The sequence below is a fragment of the Mastacembelus armatus genome, chromosome 9 (assembly GCF_900324485.2).
Source record: "Mastacembelus armatus chromosome 9, fMasArm1.2, whole genome shotgun sequence".
NCBI lineage: Eukaryota > Metazoa > Chordata > Actinopteri > Synbranchiformes > Mastacembelidae > Mastacembelus > Mastacembelus armatus.
In genome coordinates this window covers 21,432,276-21,449,848 of record NC_046641.1, presented here as the reverse complement: position 1 = coordinate 21,449,848, position 17,573 = coordinate 21,432,276, and the positions used below count along the sequence as shown (strand labels likewise).

The following is a 17,573-nucleotide window of genomic DNA, read 5'->3' as shown; positions in this document are numbered from 1 at the left end:
TATCAAAAATTAATTTATACTGTGGAATTAATCCTTTCACATCTGGTGTGGTAGGATGTCTTGATATCTAAATGATTTTAGCATCAATGCGATAATGTATAAACATACATTCCTTTTAGCTTAGTTAGTTTCTGATTTAATTTGGACTTTTTACTTTAGAATATCAGTGCTGTCACAGAAAATTATATATGCCTTAATAAAAGATATACCTACATCGCTCACCTTCAATGCAGTACGTTTGAATGAAGCACTGATTGAATATAGGGTACAAATAATTGCATAATGTACTGTAAAATATGGCGTTTAACCCTATAATGACTTTATAACTGTGAATAATGCAATTTCATAAACTAGGTGCAGCAACATTAGATGACTGATCATTTAAATTCATCAATAAGCAACAACTGAACAGACATAATGAGGTAAAGTCCATTGTTTAAAGTTAACCAGTCACAGTTTTGCCAAGCTTGAATTCGATGGCTACATAAAACACTGTATGGATAAAACTGAAGAAATAAAATAAGGGGAATATTTTAGGACTATGAGTAAAAACTAAGCACACAAAGCAAATGCAAATTCCTCCGGATGTGTTGGGTGTCTTATCATTAACACCACCCTCATCGTTATTTCTGATATGAAAGAAATATCGGTGGTGTAAATAGACGATAGATATGTCTGGACATGTCTGTCTGTATGTGACACATCCCTGTATGTAATTTTAGCTGCTGGCATTCAGTCCTCCATGTTTCTACCAGCTGTCTCCTAACACCCGCTCGTACTGTTTGTTCCTTCGCGGCCGCCGTACGTCAGAGTTGACAACAATCATGGCGTCCTCAATGTCACTTCTCGGCTTGGGGCGTTTATCTCTAATTAATGCAGCTTCTAAAATGTTCCTAAATCCTATCAGGTATTTACACATTTACTCCTTATTACTTTTATGTACATGCGTGTTACCAGGAGTCGCTTTGTCTGATATATTTCACCTCCAGACGATTAAAAACAGCGAGGGGTCGTACGCCGTGTCACAGGCTAGTGAGCTGTACCTGTAAGCTAACGAGCGCTAAAACACAAAGCACTGAAATAAAATCATGAGAGTTTTCGCTTTGTATTGGACACGGTATGCAAGTTTACACACTTTACCGTGTCCTCGCTATCATATTTAGTCTTTAACTTTATATAATGAAGGTGTTAATCCAGTGTCCTTACCGCAGTTGGCTAGCCAGCTAATTGCTAATGCTTTGTCTAGCTAATGTTTAATGATATAAATGTATTTAGGAGCTGCTGTGGTTAAAGGTTGTTCACTTTTCAACACAACATGTGCTTCAATCCATTACTGATAGTGATTGGTTTCACTGCAAAGGCCAATATCACTGATTGACTCCCCAAAAGCCAAATGAATCCTACAATGAACAGCGGGGAAATCACATTGTTACAGCAGAAAGTAAGGCACAAGAAAAAAAATAGGAGCATATTTTGTATATTTACAAATATTTACAATCTTTAGGTGAGTCGGGCAGCACAGGGGATTAGTGGTAAGCAGTGGTTCCTCACAACAAGACGGTTCCTGGTTTGAAACTCATCAGGGGCCTTTCTGTGTGGAGTTTGCATGTTCTCCCTGTGCTTGTGTGGGTTTTCTCCAGGTACTCTGGTTTCCTCCCACAGTCCAAAAACATGTATGTCAGGTTGATTGGTGAATCTAAATTGCCCATAGGAGTGAGTGTGAGTGTGTGAGGTTGTTTGTCTCTGTGTGGCCCTGTGATGGACTGGTGACCTGTCCAGGGTGTACCCCTGCCTTTCACCCAAAGAGAGCTGGGGTAGGCTCCAGCAGATCCCTGTGACCCTGGTTAGGAATAAGCAGATATAGATAATGGATAGATGGATAGGTGATGAGGTCAGCTGGGGAGTCTACAAGAAGCAGTGCTAGTTGTACATTCTGACAGGAAGGAAGGATCTGTGGTAGTTCTCCGTCACACATTTGGGATGGAGCAGTCTTGTCTCTGACAGAGCGGCATAGTGCTGCCAGAGTCTCATGCGTTGGGTGAGAGTTGTTCTCTAGCCGGGATGTTAGCTTGGCCCATATCCTCCTATCTCCCACCACCTGCACTGGGTTTAGGGGACTTCAGAGTAGAGAGCTGGCCCTCTTGACCAGTTTTGATTATTTTCATTAACAATTAATCTGTCGATGATGATGCCAGTTCTTCTTGGTGTATTATATGTTGTTTGTTTTTCTGGCCCCCACAGTAAAGTCTTCAAATATTCTTTTTTTGTTTCACAGTCCAAAACTCATCCTAATAACAAGACACGCTTGATGTTGGCTGTGGTCAACTTTTCACCAAAATTGAATTTATAAACTAAAACGTATAAAAAGAACAACAGAAACCCCTTGCACCGAAGAAGCAGGAACAAGTTACTTTTTTGGCATAAAACTGGAAGATATACTCTATAGTATGTGGTTCTATGATATGACAGTAGATACTGTTTGGCATTTTAATAATTTGACATATTCATGTTGTGTTATTCATTTGACTGCCAAGCTGGATGAAATCAGTTATTGCCAGCTTGCGTGACCAACATATTATCATTGCTAATGGTTTTATTTGCAGTCCACATTATCTTTTAAGAATACTTAAAAGGAAAAAAACAGACATCCAAAACAATCATGATGCCACATTTCACATTATAGTGCGGTAGTAACCGAAAGAGAGTCAGCCTATTTGTTCTTTTTCCACTAGTTGAATTTTTAAGGAATCAGTCATTTCTGCACTAGATTAAGAATTAATTGTCCAATGTTTTGCTCATGCAGTCTTCATCAGATATTGTTTTATCTAGAGTGTGTTTTTCTGTGAGTGAGGACTGCCGGTAGGGAGTCATATAAGCAAAGACTTCAGGAAAAGAAATTGTTTTTATGTAGAACCTTTACTGATGAAACCATAATTAAGTTGGGCACTGTGGTGTTTAATTGAAATACAAAACTATAGGGAAACTTTGGTGTGAAAGTCCTACATTTAAACGCAGTGTAACACTCTGCTTATCTAGAGCTGCTTTTTCCTGGCTCAGCTATGATGGCACGTTACTGTTTGGTGACACGACACGGCTGCACATTCACAAAGAGCTACACAGTCCTCGCCTGACAGTTGACCACAGCCAACATCAAGCGTGTCTTGTTATTAGGATGAGAGTGAGAGTCTGCTAGAGATTCACTAGACAGAACTAATAGGTGGCAGGGGGATTCCCTCTTTGTCTCTTCCTTTTAGCTGTGTCCTCCAGTGTTTCCTCCAAGATAGTCAGTTTTTGCATAGTGTAGCTTGTCTGCATCATTTACTTCTTCTACTCGACTGCCTTTGGTTATTGTAATGTCTTATCTTATGCTTTTCAGGTCTACAAGCACATCAATATCACGGCTGGCAGAGAAACCAGGACAAGACACGCAACTTATTACAGTTGATGAGAAACTGGTAAGGATAATTCCCTGTTCAACGTGACGCACAAATTGGTGTTTGTCTGGTCTGCTGTCTGCCACTCACTTTCCTGGGAAATGTGTTAAAAGCTTCTCTAACCTGCTGCCAAAATGAGCTTGTATGAGACAGTAGGCTTTTGTAACAATAGGACGGTAATGGCAAATGTTATCATTGGTAGTTCTGTGTGTGCTCACAGCTCCCATCCTCTCTTTGCACCTTGCAAGTTATTAGGAGTTACTGCAAATACAGAATAGCTTACTGTAGTTCAATACTACAGTATGAAAATAAGATAGATTAATTTTAATTGAGATTCCTCAATCAACATGATTTGGGACAATATAAAAAGCTTTTTGATCATTGGTGTTTTCAGTACTGTTACTTTATAGCAACAACAACAATAATAAATCAGTTGAAATCTCTTACACATTTCCAATTTCCAGCTTGATAAGTTATATCTACAAACTGTATACAGGAGAGAGTGACCATTAGCAAAGGACAGATATCTAAGCACATCAAGAATTAAGTTTATTTGGTTTTAGTGTGCACTGAGTGTATTATAGAATTGCTTTTATGGATTTTGAATGTCATTTTTGATTTACACGTTGTAACAACAGCATAATTATTAATATTCACATAGAATCTTAAAAGTAAGGGTATTGATGTTGGGTAGTTTAACAAGTATGCATGGATGTATGTGTGTATTGTAACGCTAGAGTTTTCAGTGATCATTCTCAGGTTGATTTGCATCACCTCTATTGACATGAGCTGGCTTGCATACTGTATAGGTCTTTTCCAGCTCTATTTTTATTTCCAAATTATGACTATTCATTATGTGTCCACCCCTGAAACAGCTTACATTTGTTAGCTTAATCTTACAGTGGGCATTCTCATTATGTAGTTTGCTTGGTAACCTACTACTAGTTTAATGATTTTGCCCATTGATGTATACCTGTAGGTGCCACAAAATGATAATGTATCAATGAATGTGATAATTCACATTTTTTACCAGTCGGTGATGTGTTTACTTGCACTATAGTCACGTGCCTGCTGTCGTTTTGCTCAGAGAAATAATCATGTGCAGTTGTGAGAACCAGTTTATTTTAGACATGCAGAGGTTATGTTGTTTGACTTTGGTTCTCCCCCTGTGCTGCTATAGCAATACACTCTTTGTCTGAAGTCTTTATAATGAGGATTAATAAATGAATTGAGTAAATTATGACTTGTCAACAATGACTTGTGAACACCAGGAGTCTACATTTCTGTAGAGGTAGTTTTGGTTTTGTAAGCTTCTAAAGGACTTTTGCACACATAGCAAACAAACAAAACAGAATATCTTGGTTTTACTCCAGACAAATTCATTTGAAGACATTTTGAGAAAGTGTGATGGGATTGATTTTTTTTTCATATTTTATGACACATTGTACATTAAAAGAATAATTCATAATACTCAATGATGAACATTATTGTTAGATGGAGTGTAACTTGCAGTGCAAATAACTAGGAAAATAGAATGGCAGAAATAATTGTCTGCGATCCACTATGCTGATTACAGAAACAGGGTTTCTTAGTTTCTCATAGAAATGTTTAAGAAAATCACTGCAGAAAGCCAGCTGTAACCTGATCATTTAAGTGCATGTAAGAGGACAGAATGATGAAACTCTATAAAGTTTAAAGTGCTTTATTTTTTCCATTTCCAGTTGGAGACTATGTTTGTGGTTTTCTTTGATGACTTTGTTTGAGCAGGCACTCCACTTGTCAGCCGGTGTGGCTTGGGCACACAGCGTAACTCCAAAAGCACTTGAAGAGCAGGTTTAAGTTAAAGTGTGATCAATGCTAGTTTACAGTCAACAGGTGACTATGAAATATTATTCAGAATTAGATTTTTGTAACTTATGAGGTACAACTGTAAATAGCTTTACATGGTGGGTCCTTTTATTAACTCCTAAAGCACAGTCTAAACAGTGATAAGCATGCATTTGTAGTGGTCAAGGTTAGCAATGTACCCACTGTACAAAACAAAGAAGGATCTTTGAAGTGAAAGCTTCGTCATTAAAAGACGGAGGAGATAGAAGATAACGGAGAAAGAGGAGTTTGGGGAGAATGTGGGAGTCTGTTGTGAACTGGTTTGGGAGGGGGGTGCTGTGTGTGGGCAGCATCAGTGTGCTTTTGTCCCAGACCAAAGCTGACCATACTGGCAGACAAACCTTTGGCTGGGCGGAGTGTCTGTCTCTGTCCTCTCAGTAGGGGCCACTGAGAGGAACAGCAGAAGAGAGAAAAAAAGGGCCTCAAAAAATGAGGAGGGGGTGAAAGAAAAGAAGCTTGCATGGAAAAAAGTTTGTGAGACACCCTGAGACTCACGAAAAAGACAGTGGCCACTTCAGTGTTGTTGGCCACAGAGGTTCCTTTGTGGCATGCTGTTGCTGGCGACGGCGGGAAGGACTCTAATGCAGACAGGCCAAAAAGAGAGGCCCTCAGCTGTTTACAGTACAGTGGTCTCCGTCTCACATGGAAGAGGGCAATGAGAGCACTCTCCCTTTTGGGCATTCAGCATATGTCAGCACGCTAGTCATTCATCAGGCTGTCAATAAGTGAATTGCTTTCTGGTTAGACCAATCAAACAAAGGCCTTGATCTGCTGAGAGGTTATGCTGGGTTCGCACGCTGTCGCTCTCGAGCAGCCCGAGGAGAAAGTGGCATGCCGCTTGCTCTGTAGTGAACGTTTCTGAATAACCCCATTTAGATGAGGTTGCATTTTGGCCTGGGTAAATGATATTTTCAGTTCATTCCAAAATCTCTGTCTCAATATTTGTGTGACACTCATTATCTTGTCCTTGGTTCTCGTCTGTCCAAAAAATGCAAACCTTACAGGAACTTGCATCCCTGCAGTTTGTTTTTCCATCTCCATTACAGACGAATTTAGTCTATCAAGGGCAAGAAATTCTTGCAGGACAAAAATATGAACTACCTACCAGTGAAAAGGATTTTTAATGGCATTTGTGAAAAATTTTACTGCAGGCTGCAGACAGAAATATAATGGGCTACTGTTTAATGTGACAGTGGTTGGTCATATTGATAAATCCACAGAATTATCACCCAACTCTGCATTGTTGAGCTTTATAGTGGCTTTCAGTTCATTGGTTTCAATCATCATTCATCATTTGGTTTTCTGGTCTGCAACTTTACTGTTTTGGTTCACTCTCTCAACTTTCATTAATGTCATTTTCAGCAGAGGAAGGAAGTACTTCTCAGCAAAAACAAAACTGTTTAAAAACAGCAGTGGAGAGGAAAATCACTTATAAGTTCATATTAAAGCAAAAATTTCAAACAGTCCTTAGTTTCTATTTCTACAGTGAAAGGATTTGCTGTTTCAGTTTATCATATGTGATAGTAAATTGAATGTTTCGGGGTTTGGACTGGCTTTAATGACACTGATGTGTGTGATGATTATTGTTTTTAAGTTTTCTCCAAAAATGCACTGATTATCAAGATTGTGTTAGGCAAATTAAATAACTAAGAACAGTTTTGTGTTGCAGAACGGCTGCAAAACTTGAATGTTTTAATTTCGTCCTTTAAATTTGAAAGCTCGCAAAATGAAAAGCTGTCTAATCTGTGCAGTTTTTCTCAGCAGATTTTTAATGGCATTGTCTGAATTTCAAAAATGATGCCAAATAAAAGACCTGCGTGATAGAGCTCCTGTGTCCAAAGCTGTTCCCCTGAGTGCCCATGCTGACCCGCTTTTGTTTGTAATTACTGTTTGATTAAGCATGCTGAGCAGCCCTCAGTGTCCGGCTGGCTGGCCACTGATACACGGCTTTATACATAATGTCTGCGACCTCTCTCGATTAGAGTCTGGCCTTTGGCTTTACTCTTTGGCCCCTTACAGAAACAACTGTGGTTATAACCTTTGCAGCTGCTTCAAAATGTGATAATACAATCTGTCCCACTTATGCCTGAATGTCTGAATGTCTGAGCGTCTACTCCTGCTTCAGCAATGGCCAAGTCCGCACCCTCTCTCCACATAAAGACAACACTATAATCTTAAAGCGCTTGTGAAGCCTTGTTATAGAGTTCTCTAAAGGCACTAGAGTTTTATGAGACCGAGGAGGACATTTATTAAAGTGCTGGGAATTAAGGCTGAAGGAGGAAAGAAGATGGGGAGAGGAAGAGAGTATTAAATTGGTAGACCCAGTTGATGCTTGGCATGTTAAGTTTCCTAATGTGAAATCTTTGGTTTTTTGCAAATTTAGAGCCCAACGGTTGCTTGGCAAGTAACATCACATCTGGACAAAAGATGTGGGGTTTGATTGCGGTAAAGTAGTTGAGCCTGGGGGCAGGTTTTTGGTTGTTTTTAAAGTCTTAAATTGAAATCAGATTAAATGATCTGAGTCTGTCAGTCAGGATTTATCATGCAAAGATTTCAGAAAATTCTCTGATGCAAAAGTCACTGAAAGCAAGCAAGTTAAGGCATGAACATCTCAGTGCACCATTAGCACTATATGCAATTAGACACACTAGTTTGTCATTTGAGAAGAGTTTTCCCAGAATGACGTGCTTTGACAGTAACTGGGAAAAGTACCTTCATCCTCTCCAGCCTCAAAAAAAGTGTTTTGCTTCCCCATGTAGGAATGAATACACACAATCCAGCCATCCCAGCTGAGGACATATTTAGCACAAGCAGTTTAAGTCTGCAGTACAGGGAAGTATATTCTCTAAGCCTGGCTAGCCTCAGACACAGAGTGACCTACAGTGGAGCAGACCACATTCACCCCCCCCCCCTTCCTTCCCTCTCATCCTCCTCTCCCACCCTTCCTCCCTCCTTCACACATACAACTTAAGTGTCTGTTTTGTCTGGTTGCCCTCTCATACGGTGTGCTTATGCAAAAAATCTCTCAGCTCAAGTTTGGAGTAGTGGGTCAGAGGATGTTGGTCTTTGAAGAGTGCCAGACAAGAGGCTTTATTATGTATCATCCACTAAATAGTATTTCATTCATTAACACTCTCTTCCATAGAGACTAAGCCTCTTAACAAGAGTCCTCAGCCCTGTAAGCATTGGGTAGTTTTAGGAAGTGTCTAGCTGCAAAGTGTTGTGTTTGCAGAGTGGATAAAATAAAGGTTTGCTTCTTCTGTTTGCCTGCACTTGCATTTATTCAGCAGTTGTACGATCGCAGCTTGTCTAATTTTAAAAACTAGTTTACTTTCATTGTCACACGTCTGGTTTCTAATGATGTCATCTCTACAGTCTGTTGGCTGTGGGTTATCATAACACCAGAAAGCTAACATCATTTCCAGCATCATTTGTGCTGCATTTTTAAATTTCTTATACTTCATAACGTGAAGTATAGCTGAGATAACTAGTTGAAGTTAGTCAGAAAATTAATCAGCAACTTTAATAAGTTAAGCGATATTTTTTAAAAATTTCTTTTATCGTCTGTCATCTGTGATACTGATACAAAAGACAAAGACAAAAGAAGACATTTTATAACCTCTGAGAACCTGTAATGGCTGTATTCCTATTTGCTGACATTGTACAAAGCAAATAAATTAAGAAAATATTTGGTAGAAGAATGGACGTAAATTATTAGTTACATCCTTATTGTGCACAGCTAAATATTGTGTAGTATTGCTGCACTGTTTAGAGCTTCAACTAATGACTTTTTCCATTTGAATATAGACTACTTTTTATTATTAATCATTTGGTTATAAAATGTCAACAAATAGTGACAAAAGCCCATCATAAGTTCACAGAGTTTATTAAACTTATAATGACTCAAAGATATACAGTTTACAGTAATATAAAACTGAAAAGAAGCATATCCTGTGATTTGACAGGCTGAAACCTGAATTGCTTAATAAATTGTTGTAGTGTTTACTTGTAAAATGACAATTACACTTGTGTGTTTGAGATGTGGCATACAACACACAAACAAACAAACGTCTGTGCATCCAGCACATTCATAAAGGACTCCCCCCTATACCCTCTTTTTCCGATCCTCCCTGGTATGTGTAATGTGAGATTTGAGATGACCCTCACGCCAGCTGCTGCTCGTTCTCCAGCGCTGAACCACTCCCACACATGAACAAGCAACATAATATTTGCTTCTATTAGAGACACCCCTATGTCCAATCAGTAATTGGAATGTTTTTTCCACTTCAAAGATGTCTGAAGGTGGGAACTGGTGGAGGCTGATGAGTGAGGCTCTTGGCCTGGGAGTGGGCTGGACAGTGGGGGGTTAAGGGTGATGTGTTTGGGCTTTCATCACATGCTGACTCAACATGATTCAGCTCGGCTGATCTCTTGACCCCTCCTGCCTGCCGAGCTGCAGTTTTGGCATATGGATGTACGTGCTATGATAAACTGGACCATACTTGTGTCATGGCTGTCACGGGTGTCCACCATTACCAGTGACAATGTGTTAGTTAGGCCAGAAGAGTTTTGTCTGAGCCAGTCATGCACAGACATCTTTCCTATGTTTATTTATTTTTCTGTTTGGTTACTGTACTAACAGGAAAATACACTGTGTATCTCAGTTTAGATTTGTAAATCTTAACAAGTCTTAAATAGGACACGAGCACCAATGACCCCCAAATGTAGGATTAGATTAGATGTATGCCTGCAAATAATGATTATTTCCATTATTGATTAATCTGATTGTTTTTGATTGATTGTTTGGTTTTATTATAGAATATCAGAAAACAGTGAAAAATGAGAAAATCATCAGATGTTCAGTACAAAACTCGACAATCTAATTAGAGCCAGAATCACAGAATATGAAGATTTTTTTTTTAACAAGTATTACAAACATTGACTTTAACAACAAATATTACAGAGCTGAAACATTCGTTAGTTTATTTTTGAAGTTATGCTGAAGTTGTTAATAAAGAAAATAAACACTGATCATGTATTAAAATTGGTGGTGTTTATTTTTCTGTTATTTTTATTAATGGTCTTCACTCTCTGTGTTAATTGAGCCGTCCAGGATCATGGAAAGACCAGATGTGAATTTCTATTTTATGGTTTATTTTAGCTTTAATATAGTCCTCTTTGTTTCAATAGGCACAAAGGGAGTATCAAGTGATTGAGTGAGAAAGACAGGGCCATTCACTTCACTAAGTGAATGAACAGCAACATGCTCAGAAGACAAGGTCGTTATACACACCGCTTTTAAGTCCTCATCTACATTTTGCCAAACTGCGTGAAGCTCCGTCCTCCACTATCTAAAGCTCATTGTGCTTAAAAATGATTTGTAATGCTTCTTCTCTTATAGACGGATACAGGTGATGTCTGATTTTAATTTTTTTCTAAGATATTTTATTAAATGCAAACCATGTTTTAGGGTAAATTCCATTGGCACAGATAATTCCCTACTTAGAAATCCATGACACACCACAAAATCCTTAAACTTTTCTTTCACTTGGACCAGGATCTGCAAATGATATCGGAAAGAACATGGAGACCATATTTTATATCACTGAGCAGGCAAAGATGGTTTTAATATTCCAGTGTGTAAACTGTGGGAAATGAACTGCAGGAAATGTGGACATTCACCTGCAAATCATCTGGAAATGACAAGATGTGCTAAACGATATGTGGACAGCAGTGGCTGCAGACAGAGTTAGTTCAGGGTAGGATACAGAAATAGATGGAGAAGCTTTCGTTTAGCTTGGTTCCAGACCTCTAAAGTACTGCCCACATTTCAACTTTTTTTTAGTTCAAATAGATCAGTTGGTTTGTTCATCGATGGCTGTTTCCGTAGGAAAAAAAGAGCCAATTAGGGTTTTGTAGGTGGGATTAAGAATAAGGATGCCCCCTTCCTGTGTCCAGAGCCAGAGAAACAGCAACAGAAAAATGGCCATAAGACATAGCTCTAGAGGCTGTTGTAAACCGAGTCGCAGAAATAAAAACTTTTATCGATGCGAGTAGACAAATATATCTGCCACTGCTTATTGATCATGCCAAAAATAATGTCCCGTCTTAAACAGAAAAGCCTTCGCCAGAGAGTAGCGCTGTGAAAAATTCAGCATCCTCATTTATTTGAATAAGGTTCAAATAAATGGTTCCTGGTCTATAACTTTGTAACCTGAACATCGGATTTCTGCTGTTTACCCTGTTGATGAACCTTCAGACTCATTGATCTGTTAGTCAGAAATGTATTTTTCAGTTTTGTTAGTACCTGAAGCAACATGGCTCCACCAGTGCAGTCTCTTTCATTTTTTTTTGACATGTGGCTGTTTTCAATCTGAATGTCTACTGACATGAAACAATGTTGGATTGAAGGATGACGTGATGGACATCACATCTTGTCAAAGGAATGGAGGCAAACACAAAGATAGAAAAGATATGATTTATTTTACACGTCACGTCTTCCCCTTAAGAAAACAATATTCTTTAGACTTTGTTTTTGGTGTCTTGTTTTTTGCTTTTCCCATTGAAGCACATTGAGATTTTTGTCCTTGTTTACACAGAAATCTCCCTTCCCAGATCTCTGCTGGAGCATTAAGGGCACCAGCTTTCAGTATTCTGGTGCACCCAGTGGCCCCACAGCAACAAGCCCCTATGCTTTTTATTTGGCAAGCAGCCTGGAGGTGTCAGAAATATAGACACGCTTTCACGTGACGGAGACTTTGCCAGCCTTTTTCTCTCCTTTCTTAAGCTCAGCATTCTGTCTGCCCAGCCAGGTATTGTAGGGCCCCGTGAAGGCCCTGTGAATAGTGTCAAACTTGATAGTTCTCACTTTACTTCCTGTACATAGCAGAAGAAAAAGTGCCCACCGTGTGGGTTTTCCTTTTGTGATGGACCTCTCTAGTCTTCCTGGGAACACACCGCATTCCAGCTACAATCATTCCCTTTGTAATTCTGGGTATTGTGGGTGAGTCTGTTATGCTGATAACCCTCCTAGCTTTCAGTGTAAAGTATGCAAGTGTCATAGAAGTCTAGACCCGTAGTTTTGCACACAGTGCCAGATAATGAGCAGTGTGTTTTCAGTCATTTGGCAGAGCTTTTGTTTTGAAACATCCTCCCTTGTTCATGAAAAGCCTTTTGTGTCCATCCATGCCTAAGATATGATTTAAGGTCTGCTACATCTGGACTATTTATTGCACCAGTTTACCATACATAAGCCTAATATGTCAGTTATGGTTTATGTACATATTCTGGTCTGTTCCTCTTGAGGGTTTCATTTCTAATGCTTATCTGAGGGATTTTCATGCATCTATCCCCCAGAGCAGACCATGGAACTGCTAAATGTTTCTGCCTGCAAATTTGATTTACCTTAACTCAAAAGTACTTTTTGTACTTGTTCCCCCCCTTCCCCAATTCGTAACAAAATGCGTTATGGTTCATTTTGTACCAAGTATTTTAATGGTTCTTGTCTTTTCTCCAAAGCCCTCAGTTTTTCTAACCTTGTGCTTTTGGGGTACAGGTCTTTTGAACATGGTCCAGTGAAAATAAAAACTTACAACTTGAAGAAAGCAATATTTTGTAACATTACGTGCTCACGCTGTCTGGTGTGTTGTCGTCTCACGAACTGTCCACCATTCCCCCATTTGGTTGACGAGAACATGTTTTCCTTCTCTCTGTGACAAGAAGGAATTGTTAAGGTTAAGTAGATAGGGCAGCCGGAAATAATTACCAAGCACTTGTGAAGTTTTTTTTCCCCCCCTTTTTTTGTTTGTCTTTTCCTTTGATTTTTAACAATCATTTCAATGTGCTCTTGTTTATGATTACACTGAGTCTTAGCATGGCAAAATATCTTTCACTGAAACAGGCAGTAGTTTAGCAGTTGGACCAGTAATTTACTAGGCTTAAATACCATTGGAAGCTTCTTTTCCAAAGGAAAGGCAGCCTTTTGTGTGGAGTTCATGCAAAACGACCCCTTTTCTACAAATCAACTGGCAGATGACAGACAATGATGAAAATTTGATTCTTTGAAGTTGTAATGGCCATTGAAATGTGTAAAATTCTTGTATTGAAAGGAGAGCACCCTGGAAAGCCCCCAGTCTTGGGTGGCTGCTGCCTGCGTGCTGGGAGGTTCGTCTGTGTTTTGTCGCCGACTTCCCATTGCTTGTTTGCTAATTCCCTGAAGAATTGGACCAGATCCTTGATAGGAGCTTGAAGGGGCTCCAGTTGCTCAGGAATATGCATTTAGTACACCCAAAGCCCCCCCCCCCCTTCCTCTTGTCGTGCTGGCCTACTTTCTAATGGTCTGGAATAAATTCACCTTCAGTATTAGGAATTAATTTCAGCCATCTCATTGCAAAAGGATGAATAACAGCAAAATTTCTTCTTACTCAGTTTTGTCCTTTGAATCTAGTATTGGCCTTTTTACATGGTCTCTGCTCGTTTGTCTTTAAATAATGCTGTTATTCAGTTTAAAAAACAGAAATGTAAATAATTAAACTGTGCATGAGAAGTATTCATCAAAAAAAAAAAAAAATCACAGCAAAATTGTGACAGGTTAAAGCAGTGGAAATTTTTTATGTGTAGTTGTTACAGTTATGCTGGCAGAGAGAAATACAAGTGAACTTCAGATCACAGAAACAATAAAAACACAATCCAAACATTTATTTTATTATACAGGATCTATAAAAAGTATTCGCTCTTTGGATTCCTCATGTTTTATGGTTTTTCTGAAATTGAAGATGTATTTGAGCCTTTTCTGACCTGCGATATTTAAATGTAGAAATAACTGTCTAGAATGAAATCCAAAAATATAATTAGTGGATTACTTTTGTTTGTCTACGTCAGTTTCTGTTATTAAGAACATGTCAGAGCTTAAAGTTGTATGTTTTTTTTTGTTTTTTTTTTTCCCCAACACCTGCAAGCTCATTTTTCTGATCACCTTTTGCAACAAACCTCAAACAAATCTTTGTCTGAACTCTGATTCTGTGCAAGGAAAGAGAAATACATCAGTAGCTAAGCCAAATGAAAGTCAGTGGTTGTGGAAGACTGCCAGCTGGTCTGCAAACAACAATGTCAAAAAAAACAAAAAAACAAAAAAAAACAAAACATCAATTTGCTATTTTCAGACACATGGTAGCATAAATGGAAGCTTTGACAGCTTTTGCTTTTTGTTTCAACTCCCATGTCAGAAATTGCACTGATTTATTCTCCAAAAATAATCTACTTTTTACTTACTTTTTAAAAGAATTTACTTTCATTGCAGACTTAAAGATCTTTACTGGCCAATGTATTAGTTTTTTTTCTGTCATGTTTCTAAGTCAGTAACCATTTAATTCCTGATGTCTGTAATTCATATTTATTGCTATTTACAGGAAGATGGCTTTTGTTTCTGTTTGTTTTTTAGGACATCACCACCATAACAGGGGTCCCAGAGGAGCACATCAAAACCCGCAAGGTTCACATCTTTGTGTCTGCCAAAACAGCCATGCAGTCGGGAATCAACAGCACCAAAAAGTGGAAGATGGAATTCGATACCAGAGAGCGATGGGAGAACCCACTCATGGGCTGGGCCTCAACGTAAGAACCTCCCACCTCTATGTTCCTATTTTCAAAGCACCAAAATAAGATTATTTTCCTCTGCTTTGTCAATACTTTTACCATAATTATATTAATAAGGGCTTGATGCTTGGCTTTACTTTAGAAAGTAATTTATGTAGCTCAAAACCATGCATTAATCTCAAAAAAAGGGCAGCAGTAAAGACTGTTTGAATAAAATAGCCTATTATTGTATTATAAATTTCATATTTACTGTATTTCCATTCAAAACTCTTGACATGAAAAAGTGGTATGTTTGTTTTTACTTACAATCATGATTGTACTAGTCTGTACAACACAACACCTTAGAACTTCAGTATGAGGTTTTAGCATTTAGCATCATAAAAGGTTTCCAATATTTGTGTCCTATGATGTGATGACTGGGTGACTAACAAGTCTTTCTGCCTTTCAGGGCAGATCCCTTATCCAACATGTTGCTTAGCTTCACCTCCAAGGAAGATGCCATCGCTTTTGCTGAAAAAAATGGTAAGAACTAAGAATACTTCAGAATTTTAGGTGGACCATCAACCTGAACAATGAATGCAAGTCTTTTTGTATAAAAATGTAAAAATGAATGCATTGTTTCCTCTCTAGTCCTGGCCAGTCTGTTCATTCATCACTGAAAATGACCGGGGAGGGGGGTGTTAACCTTTATTATCAGTCGACTGCAGAGAGGGAGTCAGGAAATGGGGGAGATCTACAACACAGGTTGGACTTGACAACCACCAATGTTACAAGTTGCTCTTGCACACATAGAGCGCCTGCTATAACCCCCTCACCCATTGTTCTGAATGAATGAACAGACTGCTAGACAATAGGTAGTATTTTAAAGGAACACTATGTTCATTTAAATATATTTGTTATTATTTGTACTATTAGGATCAGCGGTGAGTTTCTCTCATTAGTTGGATTGTGATGCTTACACCTACCAAGGTAGTTGTCTGTTTTACTGTGTTGGTGCATCAGAGAACGATTTTTTTCAGTACACGAGTAACTAGATTTCATTTGGATCAGTGTGCACATTGATCCATATCAGAAATAGGGTCACTCACTGCATCACATAATGTGAAGTATCATGGAAGCACTTAATCATCCTGAACGGTTAAGTTTTATTTTTTTTTCCACAACAGTAGGATTTCAATATAAAGCATTATATACAGAATTTATTTTGAGGCTTAAAATGTACATATCAATGGATAAACGTTCTGTAACTGAATATATAAAGAAAACACATTTGGAAACCAGCTCTGTGCAGCTGGGTAACACATTCTTTTACCTTTTTAACTCTGCATGTGAAAAGCTGCAATTTATCCTTTCAATCAACAGATTCTTGAAGATGAAAACTCTTTCTAGTATAACAGAGACAATCGGACTCTTATTTGATATTGACAGTATTATTTTTTCCAAATGTTCACAGCTTATAAAACCAGACCAGGGCTGTCATCAGGTGACAGTAGTAAAACAGCACCTCTTTTTCCCACAAGAACCACCTGAGGAGTGTGAGTGGGTCTCATATGAAATCAAGTTTAGGAGAATACTTTTGATGGGTTAACAGGATCAATAGACAAGTCAAAACAGTCCTGTGTTAATTGAAGTGAAACACGGTCAATGTAGTTTTCTTTTTCTTTGACTCACAGTTCACAGAACTGAACCACCTGGGAAGATTTGTTGAAACTAAGCTGAGGAAACTGACCTTTTCTGTTTATTGCCCCTTAAAAGCGATTAGTGCAGTTCTGACTACACACAGCCTGTTGATGTCTACACAACGCTTCATTGTATTTGGAAGACATCCAAAGTAAATATAAATCCCCCATCACATGCTTTGATGCTGTTTGTGCTTCAGGTTGGAGCTATGATGTAACGGAGAAGAGGACCTCAAAGCCCCGGGTGAAATCCTACGGAGCAAACTTCTCCTGGAACAAGCGGACCAGGAGGTCTGCAAAGTAAACTGAAGACACACGTGTTAGTTGGTTTGACCTCAGTTTGTCCCATAGCAGAGCTGTAACATTCTTGTCAATAAAAACATAATTATATATGTGTAAACCAAACATTTGGGTCATTATCGCCTTTATTCTTCATTCATCTCATTACTGACTACCTGACGTAGTTCACTTGATTAATGAAGTGTTTCTTCTTAGTCATGCTGAGCAACAGCAAAACAAAGGGGAACATCATTTTACAATTAGAACCTGTTTAAACACAGGGATAAATATATCTGTAGGCCAAAACCAATGACATTTTTCCTGTGTGAGTGTTTGTTTCCATTCTGTTACCTGAATTGTTTCAGTGTTTGCGAAACTGCACAACTGGAATTTAAATAGGAACTTGGAACCATTTATTTTTTATCAACTACAACATGTGTGCAGTGAGGTAACCTTTTCATTTATAAGTACTATCTTAAAATGTAAAACTACATTATGGTTTTAGGGAGAGCTACAACATGATTTGATATTTGTTGGTACTTTTTAAATCTAGGAGCACTGGAAGTTTTAAACTTACAAGCAATAATTCACATAATACTAGAACTGCAACTAATGGTTGCAAAAATGACTCAGTCTTTGCTTAAAAACTACATTTCTCAAAAAGCCCATAAAATGCTAAAGCGTGCATCTTTGGAAAAGG

General features: G+C 38.4%; 1 protein-coding gene across 1 annotated transcript; it reads left to right on the top strand.

Moving 5' to 3' along the window:
* The first annotated feature begins 772 nt into the window (after positions 1–772).
* ndufs4 (NADH:ubiquinone oxidoreductase subunit S4) lies at positions 773–16,999 on the top strand. The gene is made up of 5 exons (XM_026321414.1): positions 773–907; positions 3,377–3,455; positions 14,761–14,933; positions 15,364–15,437; positions 16,795–16,999. The coding sequence occupies exons 1-5, from the start codon at positions 825–827 to the stop codon at positions 16,896–16,898; spliced, it is 513 nt and encodes a 170-aa protein (XP_026177199.1). The 5' UTR covers positions 773–824; the 3' UTR covers positions 16,899–16,999.
* Positions 17,000–17,573: the final 574 nt, after the last annotated feature.